General features: G+C 34.8%; 1 protein-coding gene across 4 annotated transcripts in view; it reads right to left on the bottom strand.

The window, feature by feature from the left end:
• dync1i2b (dynein, cytoplasmic 1, intermediate chain 2b) overlaps nt 1-15,431 on the bottom strand; it is a 22,025-nt gene extending 6,594 nt beyond the window's left edge. Inside the window, exons 1-14 of one of the 4 annotated variants that reach the window (XM_048200217.1) lie at nt 15,274-15,431; nt 13,479-13,587; nt 13,259-13,373; nt 10,236-10,377; nt 6,157-6,216; nt 4,859-4,974; nt 4,695-4,781; nt 4,408-4,567; nt 4,230-4,329; nt 4,007-4,132; nt 3,545-3,691; nt 3,349-3,462; nt 967-1,100; nt 735-879 (exon numbers count right to left, since the gene is read on the bottom strand). In XM_048200217.1, coding sequence (XP_048056174.1) covers nt 735-879; nt 967-1,100; nt 3,349-3,462; nt 3,545-3,691; nt 4,007-4,132; nt 4,230-4,329; nt 4,408-4,567; nt 4,695-4,781; nt 4,859-4,974; nt 6,157-6,216; nt 10,236-10,377; nt 13,259-13,373; nt 13,479-13,586 — 1,554 coding nt within the window. In that variant the 5' untranslated portion in view covers nt 13,587; nt 15,274-15,431. The remainder of the gene's footprint in view (nt 1-734; nt 880-966; nt 1,101-3,348; nt 3,463-3,544; nt 3,692-4,006; nt 4,133-4,229; nt 4,330-4,407; nt 4,568-4,694; nt 4,782-4,858; nt 4,975-6,156; nt 6,217-10,235; nt 10,378-13,258; nt 13,374-13,478; nt 13,588-15,273) is intronic. The other 3 variants (XM_048200218.1, XM_048200219.1, XM_048200220.1) reach the window with 3 other exon arrangements.

The following is a 15,431-nucleotide window of genomic DNA, read 5'->3' as shown; positions in this document are numbered from 1 at the left end:
TAAAGCTGAAATTGAATAAAATATAAATATTAGATGAAAACCAGAATAAGTTGAATAACTAAAATTAACAAAACAAATGAGAAAATGCTAAAAGAATTAAGCTAAACAGAATGAAAAAAAAGTAAAAATGACAAAAGCACACAACAAAATTAATTAAAATCAAAATGAAAACTAATACTAACAATAATAAAAAATACTATAATAAAGGCCTGTTCACACCGGGACGAATATCGCGCGCGATTTTCGCCGACGTTTAACGCCTCGTGACTAAACAACGGGCGCCAATGTGAGTGTGCACACCGACGCGAAAAACTTTTTTTTTTTTTCTTTTACATTCAAGAAATATAGTTGAGAATGTCTATTTCATAAATGTTTATTTGCAATACTGTTTCTGACTACCATCTCTCATATATATGCCATTTAATATCTGCATTTGTATCTTCTTTAACTTTATTAATATCATAAATATGTTTATTTGCACTACCGTTAAGCACAAGCGCCACATACTGTCAGGGAGTGAATTTGCACGTTCACTCTGCGCATCGCCAGTGAAAATCGCTTGGGTGTGAACACAAAAAACGTCTCGAAAAACGCTGGCGATAAACGCGTGCGATATTCGTCCCGGTGTGTACAGGCCTTAATATATAGAAAATACGAAATAAATCCTCCATCGGATTAGAGTAACCACTTCAGTGGTGTAGATGTAGTGTTTATAATAGTAGAGTGTTTGGCACCTTGGTGCTCCAGAGTTTGACGGTCCAGTCAAAAGAGGAAGTAACAAACAGGTGAGAGAAGTCGACTGGTCCTGCCGCTGTGTGGCAGTCGAGCCCTGTGATTGGTCCATGATGACCCTCAAACATCTCACTGATGCCCGCTTTACTACAACACACACACGCACACCAATAGAAATCAAACACTTGTGCGGATGTGAAACTGGCACAAACACTACAGCGCTCACACTCTTACCTGCCATGTCTACATGCGGTGTAGACAGACCCGTCCTCACTGCCCACTACAAAGTTATTGACGTCACCCAGAGGAAATGACATGGAGGTCACTGCAACTGACTTGGACTGTTTGAACACGAGTTCCAGACTGTCCTACACACACAAACACACACACACAGCACGTGGGAGGTTGACTGTTGTGTATCTGGATGCAAGAGAGCAAATGGCACTGATTCAAACCCTGGTGATTTGCCTACTAAGACTTTTTTTGTTGACATTTTTAGGATTCATAGAATTTTTGTATTAATGCTCTTGGCAGACGCTTTTATCCAAAGCGACTTACGGTGCATTCAAATACATGTTTTACCGGTTTATGCAAGTTTGGGGTTAAAGGGGTAAGATTTTTTTTATGTTTTTGAAAGAAGTCTCTTTTGCTCACCACGACTACATTTATCTGATCAAAAATACAGTAAAAACAGTAATATTGTGAAATATTATTACCATTTAAAGTAACTCTTTTCTATGTGAATTTTTTCATTACTCCAGTCTTCAGTGTCACATGATCCTTCAGAAATCATTCTAATATGCTGATTTGTTGCTCAAAACATTTATTATTATCAATGTTGCAAACAGTTGTGCTGCTTCATATTTTTGTGGAAATTGTGATTTTTTTCAGGACTCTGATGACTAGAAAGTATTTGAAATATAAATCTTTTATAACATTATAAATGTCTTTATTGGCACTTTTGATCAATTTTATGAGTCCTTGCAGAATAAACCTAATAATTTCTTTAAAAAAAAAAAACTGACCCCAAACTTTTGAAGGGTAATGTATGTACAAACTCGATTCCAAAAAAGTTGAGACAAATTGTGTATAAAAACAGAATGCAATGATGTGGAAGTTTCAAATTTCAATATTTTATTCAGAATACAACACAGATGACATATAAAATGTTTAAACTGAGAAAATGTATCATTTTAAGGGAAAAATAAGTTGATTTTAAATTTCATGGCATCAACACATCTCAAAAAAGTTGGGACAAGGCCATGTTTACCACTGTGTGGCATCCCCTCTTCTTTTTATAACAGTCTGCAAACGTCTGGGGACTGAGGAGACAAGTTGCTCAAGTTTAGGAATAGGAATGCTGTCCCATTCTTGTCTAACACAGGCTTCTAGTTGCTCAACTGTCTTAGGTCTTCTTTGTCGCATCTTCCTCTTTATGATGCGCCAAATGTTTTCTATGGGTGAAAGATCTGGACTGCAGGCTGGCCATTTCAGTACCCGGATCCTTCTTCTACGCAGCCATGATGTTGTAATTGATGGAGTATGTGGTCTGGCATTGTCATGTTGGAAAATGCAAGGTCTTCCCTGAAAGAGACGACGTCTGGATGGGAGCATATGTTCTAGAACTTGGATATACCTTTCAGCATTGATGGTGCCTTTCCAGATGTGTAAGCTGCCCATGCCACACGCACTCATGCAACCCCATACCATCAGAGATGCAGGCTTCTGAACTGAGCGCTGATAACAACTTTGGTTGTCCTTGTCTTCTTTATTCCGGATGACATGGCGTCCCAGTTTTCCAAAAAGAACTTCAAATTTTGATTCGTCTGACCACAGAACAGTTTTCCACTTTGCCACAGTCCATTTTAAATGAGCCTTGGCCCAGAGAAAACGCCTGCGCTTCTGGATCATGATATGGCTTCTTTTTTTGACCTATAGAGTTTTAGCCAGCAACGGCGAATGGCACGGTGGATTGTGTTCACCGACAATGTTTTCTGGAAGTATTCCTGAGCCCATGTTGTGATTTCCATTACAGTAGCATTCCTGTAAGTGATGCAGTGCCGTCTAAGGGCCCGAAGATCACGGGCATCCAGTATGGTTTTCCGGCCTTGACCCTTACGCACAGAGATTGTTCCAGATTCTCTGAATCTTTTGATGATAACTTCAAACTCTTTGCAATTTTTCTCTGAGAAACTCCTTTCTGATATTGCTCCACTATTTTTCGCAGCAGCATTGGGGGAATTGGTGATCCTCTGCCCATCTTGACTTCTGAGAGACACTGCCACTCTGAGAGGCTCTTTTTATACCCAATCATGTTGCCAATTGACCTAATAAGTTGCAAATTGGTCCTCCAGCTGTTCTTTATATGTACATTTAACTTTTCCAGCCTCTTATTGCTACCTGTCCCAACTTTTTTGGAATGTGTAGCTCTCATGAATGAGCCAAAATTTGGCATGACATTTCAAAATGTCTCACTTTCAACATTTGATATGTTATCTATATTCTATTGTGAATAAAATATAAGTTTATGAGATTTGTAAATTATTGCATTCCTTTTTTATTCACAATTTGTACAGTGTCCTAACTTTTTTGGAATCGGGTTTGTAGATGTGTTACCTGTGGTGTAGACAGCATGTCCAGACTCCAGGAGCACATCTTCCCATCCGTGGAGATGCTGATGAGATTGTGAGCGTTCTGAGTTCCCACCACATTCACACAGAACACCGGGTGCTAGAGAGAGAGAGCAGTGATGGATATGAGCCACCAGAATAGTGTGGATGAAGAAAATGCAGAGGTGTTTGTCCTCGTGTACCGTGTGAGCTGAGGCTGAGAGTGGAGTCCTCTGTACAGGGGTGCGTTTGTTACTTCGGTTGTCCCACAGGACGATCTGACCCGAGTACGTGCCTCCAACCACCAGATTAGGATGAAACTGTGCAAACGCTGCGGACATCACTGCAGACTGAACAAAGACACATATTACATGAGCCATGTGACCTTTGAACCTTAACATAACAATATATTATTATATAAAATATAATATGCTTACACTTTATTTTAAGATGTCCTTGTTACAGTGTAATTAAACATTTAAGTACTGAGTAGTGATAATAATTAACAACATGTACTTACTATAGGTTTAGGGTTAGCAGCATGTAATTATGAATAATTTATAGTTATTACTATAGTAACTACATGTAACGAGGACACATAAAGTGTTACCCAAAATAATAATTTACATTTTTTAATGCATAAAGATATGCATTGAGATCATCACCTGGCAGTGGAAGACATATTCTGGTGTGGTTTTCTTATATTTCATGTTCCAGACGAGAGCCACACCGTCCGGCTCATGTGGCGCATCCTCATTACTGGAGTACGACGCCACCAGCAGCTCAGGGTACTGATGAGAACAAGAACAGTGAGGGGAACTTCACTTATTAAAAAGCTGTATTTAGCTAAATACACACTATCAGTCAAAAGTTTGCACGATCAAGTACCTGTGGTGACCAGTCGAGACAGGTGACGACTCTGTGTTTAGACCAGCGTTCGTCTGCAAACTGTCTGTTCAGGGAGAGTTTGGCCCCAGCCTGAGACTCCCTGAAACAAACATGATTTCACCATCACACACCAGACACGTTGCACATCTGATAACAGATAAACAAACTCTCTCCTCACCCCTCTTTATCCTGAAGGTCTCGCCCACTGTAGTCGAAAAAAACATCCACCTGCTCAGAGAGAGCGCGCTCCATAATACGAGAGCTGTGGTCAAAGAAAGTCACGAATTCCTCTGAGTGAAGAATCTGTTGTTTCTCTTCCTCCGTCAGCTCATGAGGCGCTACACACAGAAAAAGTTTCCTTCATCAGTAATCATTTAAAGCTAATTTCACGTAACAATGTAAAATTAATTTTAGAAGACAACTATTGAACATGATTTCTCTCGTTGCTGTGTTTCAGAGCCCTACCTTCTTCTTCCTCTTTTTGAGAGTCTTTCTCCTCTTGAGGCTCCAGTACAGGCTGCGTCACAGCCAAATCGTCCTCCTCTTCCTCATCTTCAGAAAGCAGAGAAAGAGTTTAGTCTCATACGCACACTGATGCTTTAAAGAAAAGCAGCTTGTGTGTGATTTACCATTTTTGTGATGAGTCTGTGTGGGCGTCTGGGTTTCTTTTGAGTATGACACCAGCTCTTTGGGCGGGAAGTCCACCTGCGTGACCTTTGACATGCCCAACTTCAGCGGGCCACGTCTGCAGAAAATACACACATATGTTTAGACTGAAAAAGACTGTGGGATACACAAATGATTAAATTAAAAATAATAAATAATTAAATCAAACATATTAAACAATTAAAAACAATAAACAAACCAACAAACAATAAAATTAAAATAAATTATTAAATTAAACACAACAAATAATTATCTAATAATAAATTAATTAATTAAAATAACTGAATCAAAAAATTAATAATTATAATAAATTTATAAAAAATTAAAACCTAATAAATAAAAAATAAATTAATTAAAATAATTAAAATTTATGAATTTAAAATAAATAAATACATAATTAAATTGAAAATGTCAATTTATTAGTTAATAATAAAACAATAATAAAAATAAATAAATTAATTAATTACTTAAAAAATAAAAATGCTTAAATGAAAATAAATCAATTAAAAATAAATAAATACAACAATTAATTAATTAACTAAAAATAACTGATAAATATAAAAAATAATTAAAAATTATTATATAAATTTTACATTAATAAATAAATGGTAAAAAAATAATAATAAATTAACAATAAATTAATACAAATAATTACATTAAAAACAGCAAAAAATTAATAATAAATAATAAACAATACATTAAAAAAAAAAAAATAACCGAATTTAAACACAAACAAACTAGAAATTCCATCTGCTGAGGGGTGGTAATGTCCACAAAGTCAGTACAACAGTTTGAGGATCTTAGGAAGTACATACTAAACTACTGTTGTTTTAATAGTCTTAATTCTATGTTACATAAGGAACATTTCATGTTGGTCTGAAAAGGTAACCATAGCAACAGTGGGCTGTCTGAATGGTTTCCGACAGGAAATAAGATTGTACATTGATAAATCATAGGTCAATCTACCTGGACTCAAGCGGGGGGAGTGTAATGCAAACATTTTTCTTCAACTTTGTAGAAATTACCTTTAAGATAGTTACATCATTTAGCTAGCTATGCTAAGGGAGTCATATTGTATTCACACAATGCACTATTTGGTTCATCATGACTGTCCATGAAAAAAAAAGAAAGACAGCAAGAGTGAGAGGACAATGTGACAGAAGGATAAATGAAGGAGAGCCGGGTAATAAAAGGTAATAAAAGCAGAATGTGCAGTTAAAGCGCAGCAGGAGTGATATTAATGAGAGCGAGACAGCAGTACCCGAGCTGAGAGTCTGAATGGAGCAGTAGAGTAGAGGGGTCAGAGTCCCAATGAAGAGTCCTGTTAGAGACACACACAGGCAGACACGCATGCAGACGGTTACAAGGGAGAGCACTTATCACTGTTATACACAAATATACATGTGCATGCAGACGACTTTCACATAGTACACAATGCAATACAGACAATAGAAATCAAACCCCAAAGTACTTTACATATATTGTATTACAGTACGTGTTTATCTGCATGTCTATGAATTATGTTTATTAAGGCTGGGTGTGTTATGATGCAAGATGGTAGAAATGTGTTGACTGTTTTTACTGTATTCAGAAAGTATTCGGACCCCTCGAATGTGAATTTTTTTTAAAAAAGGATGTGAATACTTTCTGGATGGACTATATATGTGAGATTATACAGTGCACAGCATAAATGAGTACACCCCCTCTATACAAATAAAAAAGATGTATTTTCTTTATGATCACTAATACAATTCATGAAAAGATGGCAAAACTAAAATGTATTAAACATATACATAATAAAAACTGAGAAATATATGTCATTAATAGCCATAAAATAAGTCAATTAGCCAATTTTGTTTAAATTAAGAATTGCAGAAATGAGTACACCCTAGAATTAATTCAACAATTGTATAATATTCTAGTACTTAGTATGCCCTCCATAATTTAGAATATACTGCTCTGACCCTTCTTGGCACGGAGTGTACAAGTTCATGACAAATTGTCACATCTGTCCTGTTTATCACTTGGATGATGAGCTTCTTAAATGCCCTGAGCTTTTTAATTGGGAGTGTTGCTCAACTTGTCTCTACAGAATCCCCCACAGGTGCTCAAGAGTGTTAAGATTGAGTGCAATAAATGTCCACAGAAGGTTTTTCACCTTGGGAGAATGCATATCCTCATTGTCATGTTGAAAAAATGCCCAACAATGCAGGGAATGAGGAAAGGGTAACATCTTCTGTTTCAAGTTTGTGTATTAAATTACACAGTGGTGTGGGAATTCATGACAGCATTGATAAAGCACAACTCCCTCACACCTTCAGCACTCATTCATCCCTATATGTAAGAGCTTTACTACCACTGAACTTTACTGTGGGAACCAGGCACTTCTCACTGTACTCCTCCTCTAGCAACACCAGAACATTTTGGATGCTGTTAGATCCAAAATGATTGATTTGGTCTCATGAGACCAGAGAACTGATTCCCAGAATCTATATTTTGTAAACATGGGCTTTGGAAATGGCCAAATGACTTTATTGTGCTTTGGCTACAGTAGGTATTTCCAGTGAGAACAACAACCATGCATGTCATTTCTGCAGGCTGCATCTTACTCTGTGAGATAAACAGTCACTCTTTTCATAGCTTTTGCTGGCTCTGAGACACTCGCTTGGTATTTCTCCAGCTCTTTGTCTAGCAAAAAAATCCCTCATCACTAAATGAAAGCTTAAAATGAAGGCCTGATTATTTCAGGGGCCTTGTCACAAGTCCATTGTTTTGAATTTCTTTGTTACTTTTGCTATATTTTCACACTTTAAACATTTGGTAATCTTCTTGTACCATTGTCCTCTTTTGTGGTAAGAAATAAGTCTCTTGACGATTCTCTCTCAAGTGGTTCCATTGTTGTTAGCATTAAGTCTGAGAATGATTCAGTGGGCTATATAACACTTTTAATCGTCAAGAAATTACTTCTCTTTAAATGTTTTGGTTCAACATACTTACGTGTTGATCAAACATTGCCTTAAACTTACACCAGAAAATTTTTCTTTCATTTATTTTAGTAACTTTTAGGAGGGTGTACTCATTTTTCCTACACAACATTTTATCACCTTGATAAGAAAATCTAATTTTCCTGAATAATTTTGACATGCTTCTTTAGTAATTGAGTAATTGCTGACTTTCAGAAGTTTCAGAGGGGGCGTACTCATTTATGCTGTGCACTGTATATATATATATATATATATATATATATATATATATATATATATATATATATATATATATATATATATATATATATATATATATATATATATATATATATATATATATATATATATATATATATATATATATATATATATATGAATGATGTAAATAATTTGTTGTATTTTTGAAAACATTTCAAGCAACTAAAACTGAAAATTTCAGTTTAAAATCAAAATGGTGAGAAAAGTGCCAGCCTGCAGTGATGAGTTTATTGCACTTTCTTCATTTTGAAAATTGTGTTGAATCTCTGAAAACTCAAAGCATTTAATAGAAATGACAGAAAATATTGTGACAAATTAAAAGAATGGGAAAAATAGATGAAAAGATAATGATGAAAACATCTTTACAGTGAAACATGGAGGAATGTGAAATACAGAGTGTGAAGCAAAGTTTAGTTTATGCTTTCCACGCAACATATTAAAATAATGATATGTTATATAATGTGAAGCTGTTTTTTTTCTTCATCATTTATGTCAATAATAATAATATTAAAAAAAAAAAAAAAACAGGAGAAAAAAGAATCTTTTATTTGCAAGTTAATTAATTCCCTTCATTAACCAAAAACAGGCATTATCACATGGTTGTTTCGTATACATAATTTGTTTAATATGCATAACCATATTTTAATAGAATTTCAAGAAAGATTAACTACACTATCTTTCAAAAGTTTGGGGTCGGTAAGATTGTATGGAAGCTTGTTTCCGCCACTGAATAAAAAATAAAAAAGGTATAATTGCGACTTTCGAATCTCGCATTTTTGACTTTTTTCTCAGAATTACGCGATATAAACTTGCAACTACGAGTTATAAGTTCAGAATTGCGAGATATAAACTCACAACTCTGACTTTTTCTCAGAAATGTTTATATCTAGCAATTCTGACTTTATAACACACAACTGCAAGTTATAAACTCAGAATTGTGAGTTATAAAGTCAGAATTGTGAGATATAAACTCGCAATTCTGGGAAGAAAAGTCATTTTTTCTTCAGAATTGGACTTTATAACTCATTGTTATAACATTGTGAGTTTATATCTTGCAATTGCGAGTAAAAAAGTCAGAATTGCGAGTTTATATCTTGCAAATCTGACATTAAGCTCGCAATTGTGAGTTTATGTCTGGCAATTCTGAGAAAAGAAGTCAGAATTGCAAGATGTAATCTTGCAATTGTGAGGAAAGAAAATGTCAGAATTGTGAGATAAAAAGTCACAATTACCTTTTTTATTTAGTGGTGTAAACAAGCTTCCATACTTATGCTCATCAAGTCTGCATGTTTTTGATCAAAAAAACAGTAAAACAGTAATGTTGTAATAACAATAATAATAATGTTTTTTATTTTTATAGCACCTTTCCAAAGCCAAAGGCCCAAGGTAACTTTTTCACAGTTAGGCTAGAGGAATACAGACAAATCACAAACATCCATATCAAAGTACTTGGTTCACAGACCAAGAGCTGAAGAGTAATATTCAGAGACTAAATGTTTTTAGGAGGTTTCTAAAAGAAAGAAGGGAGGATTCTTGACAGATGTCTTAAGGCAGAGCATTCCACAACATGGGATCCACAACACTAAAAGCCCTGGCATCCATCGTGACCAAACTAAATTTAGGATTCATTAACAATCCCGTGGAACAAACAATCTTAAGGAACAAACAGGGGCATATGGCTGAAGTAAATCAAATAAATATGAAGGACCAAGGTCATGAAGAGCTTTGAAAGTGAGGGTTAGTACCTTGAGGTTTATACATAAGGAAACCAGAAATCAAGGAAGATTTGTTGTTGTGTTGAAAACAGGTGTGCTGTCTAATATTTTTGTGTGAAACGATGATAGATTTTTTCAGGATTCTTTGATGAATAGAAAGTTCAGAAGAACAGCATTTATTTGAAATGGAGACATTATAAATGTCTGTTTTGATCAATTTAATGCATCCTTGAATAAAAATATTTAAAAAAAAAAATCTTACTTACCCCAAACTTTTGAATGGTAGTGTATATACAGTTCCCATGCCATAAGATTGTGGTCATACCCTCCACCTCTAGTGTTTCTGATGTTCTGTATCTGTGTACACGTGTGCGTCTCACCTCGGCCCTGTGCCGCCGTCTCCTGAGTCCTGGCTGCCCGTTTCGCTGGGTGTGCCCACTGATTTGGCAGAGGGGGACATGGGAGGGGGGACTAAATAGTGAAACAGACACGTATCCTCTGTTACCACGCGCAGAGGTTGCACTACGTACACATGCATAAGCAGGGCGAAGGGTGGGTGTTTGAAATAAAAAAAAAAACATACAAAATTTCAAGTAAAAAAAGATGTAAAAAGTAGGTAAGCAACAAAAAGCAAGAGGGTGGAGCAAGAAACACGATGAAGCAGCAAAATCAAAGAGGATTGAGCCAAAAAAAAGAAGAAGAAGACAAAAAGGGCAGTGGTTAATATTCATGCAGGATCCACATGCGTTAAAAAGATATCAGTGCTCATTCCAAACCAAACAAAACTATTATGTTAAGAAAGAAAGAATAAAGTACCATAAAACCAGAGGAGATGGATAACATAATTACGACTAAACAAATTAGCTTTATTTTAAGGCTTTGGGTTCTTGTCAGCTGGTCAGGCTGGGTAAACATCTAACCAAGCTTAGGCTGGTTTAAACAGATCATATATAAAATAATTAACACACACACACACATACAGTAGAGTCCAAAAGTTTTGAACCACTAAGATTTTTAATGTTATTAAAAGAAGTTTCGTCTGCTCACCAAGGCTACATTTATTTAATTAGAAATACAGTAAAAAACAGCAATATTGTGAATTGTACAATTTAAAATAACTGTTTTCTATTTGAATATATTTCACAAAGTAATTTATTCCTGTGATGGCAAAGCTGAATTTTCAGCATCATTACTCCAGTCTTCGGTGTCACATGATCCTTCAGAAATCATTCTAATATGCTGATCTGCTGCTCAAGAAACATTTAATGTGTACAATTGTACAAAATATTTGTGTACAATATTTTTTTGCAGGATTATTTGATGAATAGAAAGTTCAAAAGAACAGTGTTTATCTGAAATCTAATCTTTTGTAACATTATAAATGTCTTTACTGCCACTTTTGATTGATTTAATGCATCCTTGCTGAATAAAAGTATTCATTTCTTTAATTTCTTTTAAAAAAATAAAAATAAAAATTCTTAGTGACCCCAAACTTTTGAACGGTAGTGTATAATGCTACAGAATCTTTGTATTTCAGATAAATGCTGTTCTTTTGAACTTTCTATTCATCAAGGAATCCTGAAAAAAAAAAGTACACAACTGTTTTCAACATTGAAAATAATCATAAATGTTTATTGAGCAGCATCACAGGAATAAATTACTTTGTCAAATATATTTAAATAGTACACAGTTATTTTAAATTGTAATAATATTTCACAATATTACTGTTTTTTACTGTATTTTTAATTAAATAAATGTAACCTTTGGTGAACAGACGAAACTTCTTTTAAAAACATTAAAAATCTTAGTGGTTCCAAACTTTTGGACTGTACTGTATATATATATATATATATATATATATATATAAAATCATGGTCACGCTTTAGATTAGGGTCAAGTTTTCACTATTAACTAACTATTAACTATGACTTTTGCCTCAATAAACTCCTAATTACTGCTTATTAATAGTTAGTATAGTTGTTAAGTTTAAGTATTGGGTAGGATTGAGGGATGTAGAATATAGTCATGCAAAATAAGCCATTAATACGTGCTTTATAAGCACTAATAAACAGCCAATATCATAGTAATATGCATGCTAATAAACAACTAGTTAATAGTGAGAATTGGACCCTAAACTAAATCATCACGATTCTCTCTCGATTTTAAACAGACAACTAAACAAAATAACATGTAATTTACTAGAGCAGGGATGGGCAACTCTGGTCCTGGAGGGCCAGTGTCCTGCAGAGTTTATCTCCATCCCTGATAAAAACTCACTTGCCTATAGCTTTCTACTAATCCTGAAGACCTTGATTAGCTGGTTCAGGTGTGTTTGATTAGGGTTGGAGCTAAACTCTGCTGGGCAGTGGCCCTCCAGGACTGAAGCTGCCCATCCCTGTACTAGTGGTTCTGACAAATGTTTATTGCAGCAGCCTATTTAAAATGTTTAATGAATATGAATGAATCTTTTTTTTTTAAACGGTTTGAATGAATGATTCAATGACTCGCTCATAAATTCCTCACTTGTTACATTACCACATGAATCAGTATTTTTAAATGAATCTCTTGAATGAATGATTCAATGACAAATATATTTTTTAACAGTCACTTGTCGCCACCTACTGGTTTAAGGATGTAATCGATACAATTGTTGCTTATTTTTGTAATATTATTTATGATTTTTGTATCATTTGAAATGATCCCTTCCATAGACATCACATCAGTGTTTATATCTGAACAACTATGAACTTTTATCCGAGTTCTTTTGTGATAATATGAATACATCACTGTGTGGTTGAAAGGACTGTTTTTGAAGCCGTTTCATACATATACATGACAACTGCTTTCTCTTGGTCAGCGGCAGCACCAACACAGATCTGAATGTTCGCTGTGATCGTACTGTCAAAGGTTTAATAGACACAGGAGAATCGTTGTCATTTAGGAATGAAGATTGCGTGGGCATTTGAATCGAGATTGTGATCTTTTAACGATTAATCGTGCAGCTCTAAACTACATATTGGAAATAATAGCATCAGTCCTGCTTTCTCTTTATTGTCTTACAGAAACTGAGTGGACCAAGTTTCTGATCACCCGGTAGGTGTCATTAACATGTAAGGTGTGTTAATGTGTTAATCTGTCCAATGAACAGAAAAGGGTTGCAGAAGTTGTAGAACAAGTCATTTTTGCTGTGTAGTTTCAATAAATAGCATTTTCTCATTGAAAATGAGGTTTTGAGTTTTGAAAGTTACAGAATGTGGATGATACTCTTACAAAAGATCCAGAATTCTCCTCATATGACCCCTTTTAACAACTTTTAAGTGTTTTTTAGTAGGTTGCTTGTTGTTCACACTTGTTAGCCACAAAAACCTCATTTAATTTTCTATGCTGCTTTGTTGTTTCATACCCATGGAGGCATCCACTATCCCCATGCTCTGCAGCAGGGCTTCTGCCTCCCTCCTCTTCCTCTCCAGATCAGAGTCATCCTGCGGAGGAGATGCTCCCTCCTTCCGCCCATCCAGCTGCAGGAGATGAGAGAGAGAAAGAGAGAGAGAGAAAGAGACGTGTTTCAGTATAACACAAACACAGAAATAAAATCACTACAAATCACTTAGACAACAGCTCACCTCTTTCTTCTTGCGTTCTTCCTCTTTCCTCTTCTTCTCCTCCCTGATCTGGGCCAATCGTTGTTTCTTTCTCTCTAACTCTGCTTTCAGCTCACTTTTGTCAGACATTCTGCAGACAGACAGACAAACACACACATTTAATCTTTTGAGTGCATTTGCTAAGAAAGCCTTTAGATGCTAACTTGTTTTATTTGCTTGCTGCTGCTTTTATTTCTTATTTTACAAGAGCGGTCTCTAGTGGTCAGTCAGGGAATATCACACACGTGAGGTCATTCTGGTCCACACCCATGAGCTCAATGTGCAACAATCACCACGTCACTGCTTCATCAACAGCTTCACTCTGGTAACTGGTTTAGGACACATTTTTGTATACTTTAGTGTTGCAGGGTTGAGCAAAAGTCTGATCTTTTTCAGTGGACTGGATCTTTTTCAGTGTGAACTTGAATTGGACACAAACCACAGGATTTTGATCTGGAATTTGAAGAAGAATGACAGGAAGAAGAATTTCCTGAACTGAATTTCACTTAAAATTATTTGAAATTTTTTATTTATAAAGCAGCTGAAAAACGGAGTGCCTTAAAACTTCCTAAATGACTTGCAATATATATTGAAAAAAAACCACTTAAGTTTAATTTGATTTACATTGTAATTTGCTTTTATATATTTCAGTATTTATTGTTTATAAGTGATTTTTTTTTATTTCATTTGTAATTTATTTATTTTTTAATATTTAATGTATACTGCCTGGATTTATTGTGCTCTGTTCTGTGAATTTCATAAGTCCATCACAAGTTTTAACAATATTATTTTAATTAATTGTGACAATTTAATCTTATGTAAAATACTTTTTTTTAAATTTAATATATTTCTCTAAACTAAGTTCAACATTGTCCAAACAACAAACAATTAATACATATATTAAATACAAAGATTTCAATTTTGATATACAGCATCTTAAATAATTTGTATATTATGTAAATGAGAGCATTCTGGGAAATGAAGTGATTTAAAGTGACTTTCACCATGCATTGGTTGCTAGCCAAATATAATATATAATAATTATAAAATTATACATACAAATAAAATTAAAAATGTACAATATATATATATATAATATCAAAGATGTTTAACAGCAAATTTCATGCATAACTTCATATTATAATCTCACATTATTTCAAATAACCTTTTGTATTTTTCTTTCTTTTTTTTTTTTTTTTTTTTTTTAATTACTAAAAGACAGCTCACTGCGGCAGTAGCTGAGAAGAGTTTGTTCACACACAAACACACACACACACACACACACACACACACACACACACACACAGGACACTCCTGTAAGTGTCCCGGATGGTCAGTCAATATGGCTGCATAGCGAAAACCACCGGTGAAAGCTCGCAAACTAACATAAAATCATTAGTTTAAAAGCATAATACTTGTGGAGTCATTAATTATATTATTTAAACTGCGCGCGCAGGACTGTTGAGCTGAAATCGAATTAAATAACGTTACATCATCTGTCTAGTTGAATCAGCTGTGCATTTATGTTTCTTTTTTTTCTCCAAACCGTTTGAACTGATGTTTAAAAATACAGTGCATTAGGAGTTCATGTTGTGCTTTGTTTTAAATTAATTTCAGTAAGACTGTATAAGTTATTATAACATAAATGACAGTTAAAGCGCACACGTCAGACAGACGGCCTCATGAATCAATGCAGAAACATCGCCATTAAAAACACATAATAATTCATTATAACATTAGAAAGCCTGCTGATTAATAAAGAAAACATTATTCTTACTTGAAATAAAATGTTAGCGGCTTGGGGTCGGTATGAAGAGGATTATTCTTCTGTCAGCGGTCTAATAACTTATTATCCTCTTTCTCTGTTGTGACAGCAGCGGCAGCGCTGAATCTGGGATGCGGCTACGGGTGCCGTGTGGCGCTTTTCTCAAACAG

This window comes from Megalobrama amblycephala, linkage group LG8 (genome assembly GCF_018812025.1).
Source record: "Megalobrama amblycephala isolate DHTTF-2021 linkage group LG8, ASM1881202v1, whole genome shotgun sequence".
Taxonomy (NCBI): Eukaryota; Metazoa; Chordata; class Actinopteri; order Cypriniformes; family Xenocyprididae; genus Megalobrama; species Megalobrama amblycephala.
Note: the sequence above shows the minus strand (reverse complement) of the source record. Positions and strands in the feature narration are given on the sequence as shown.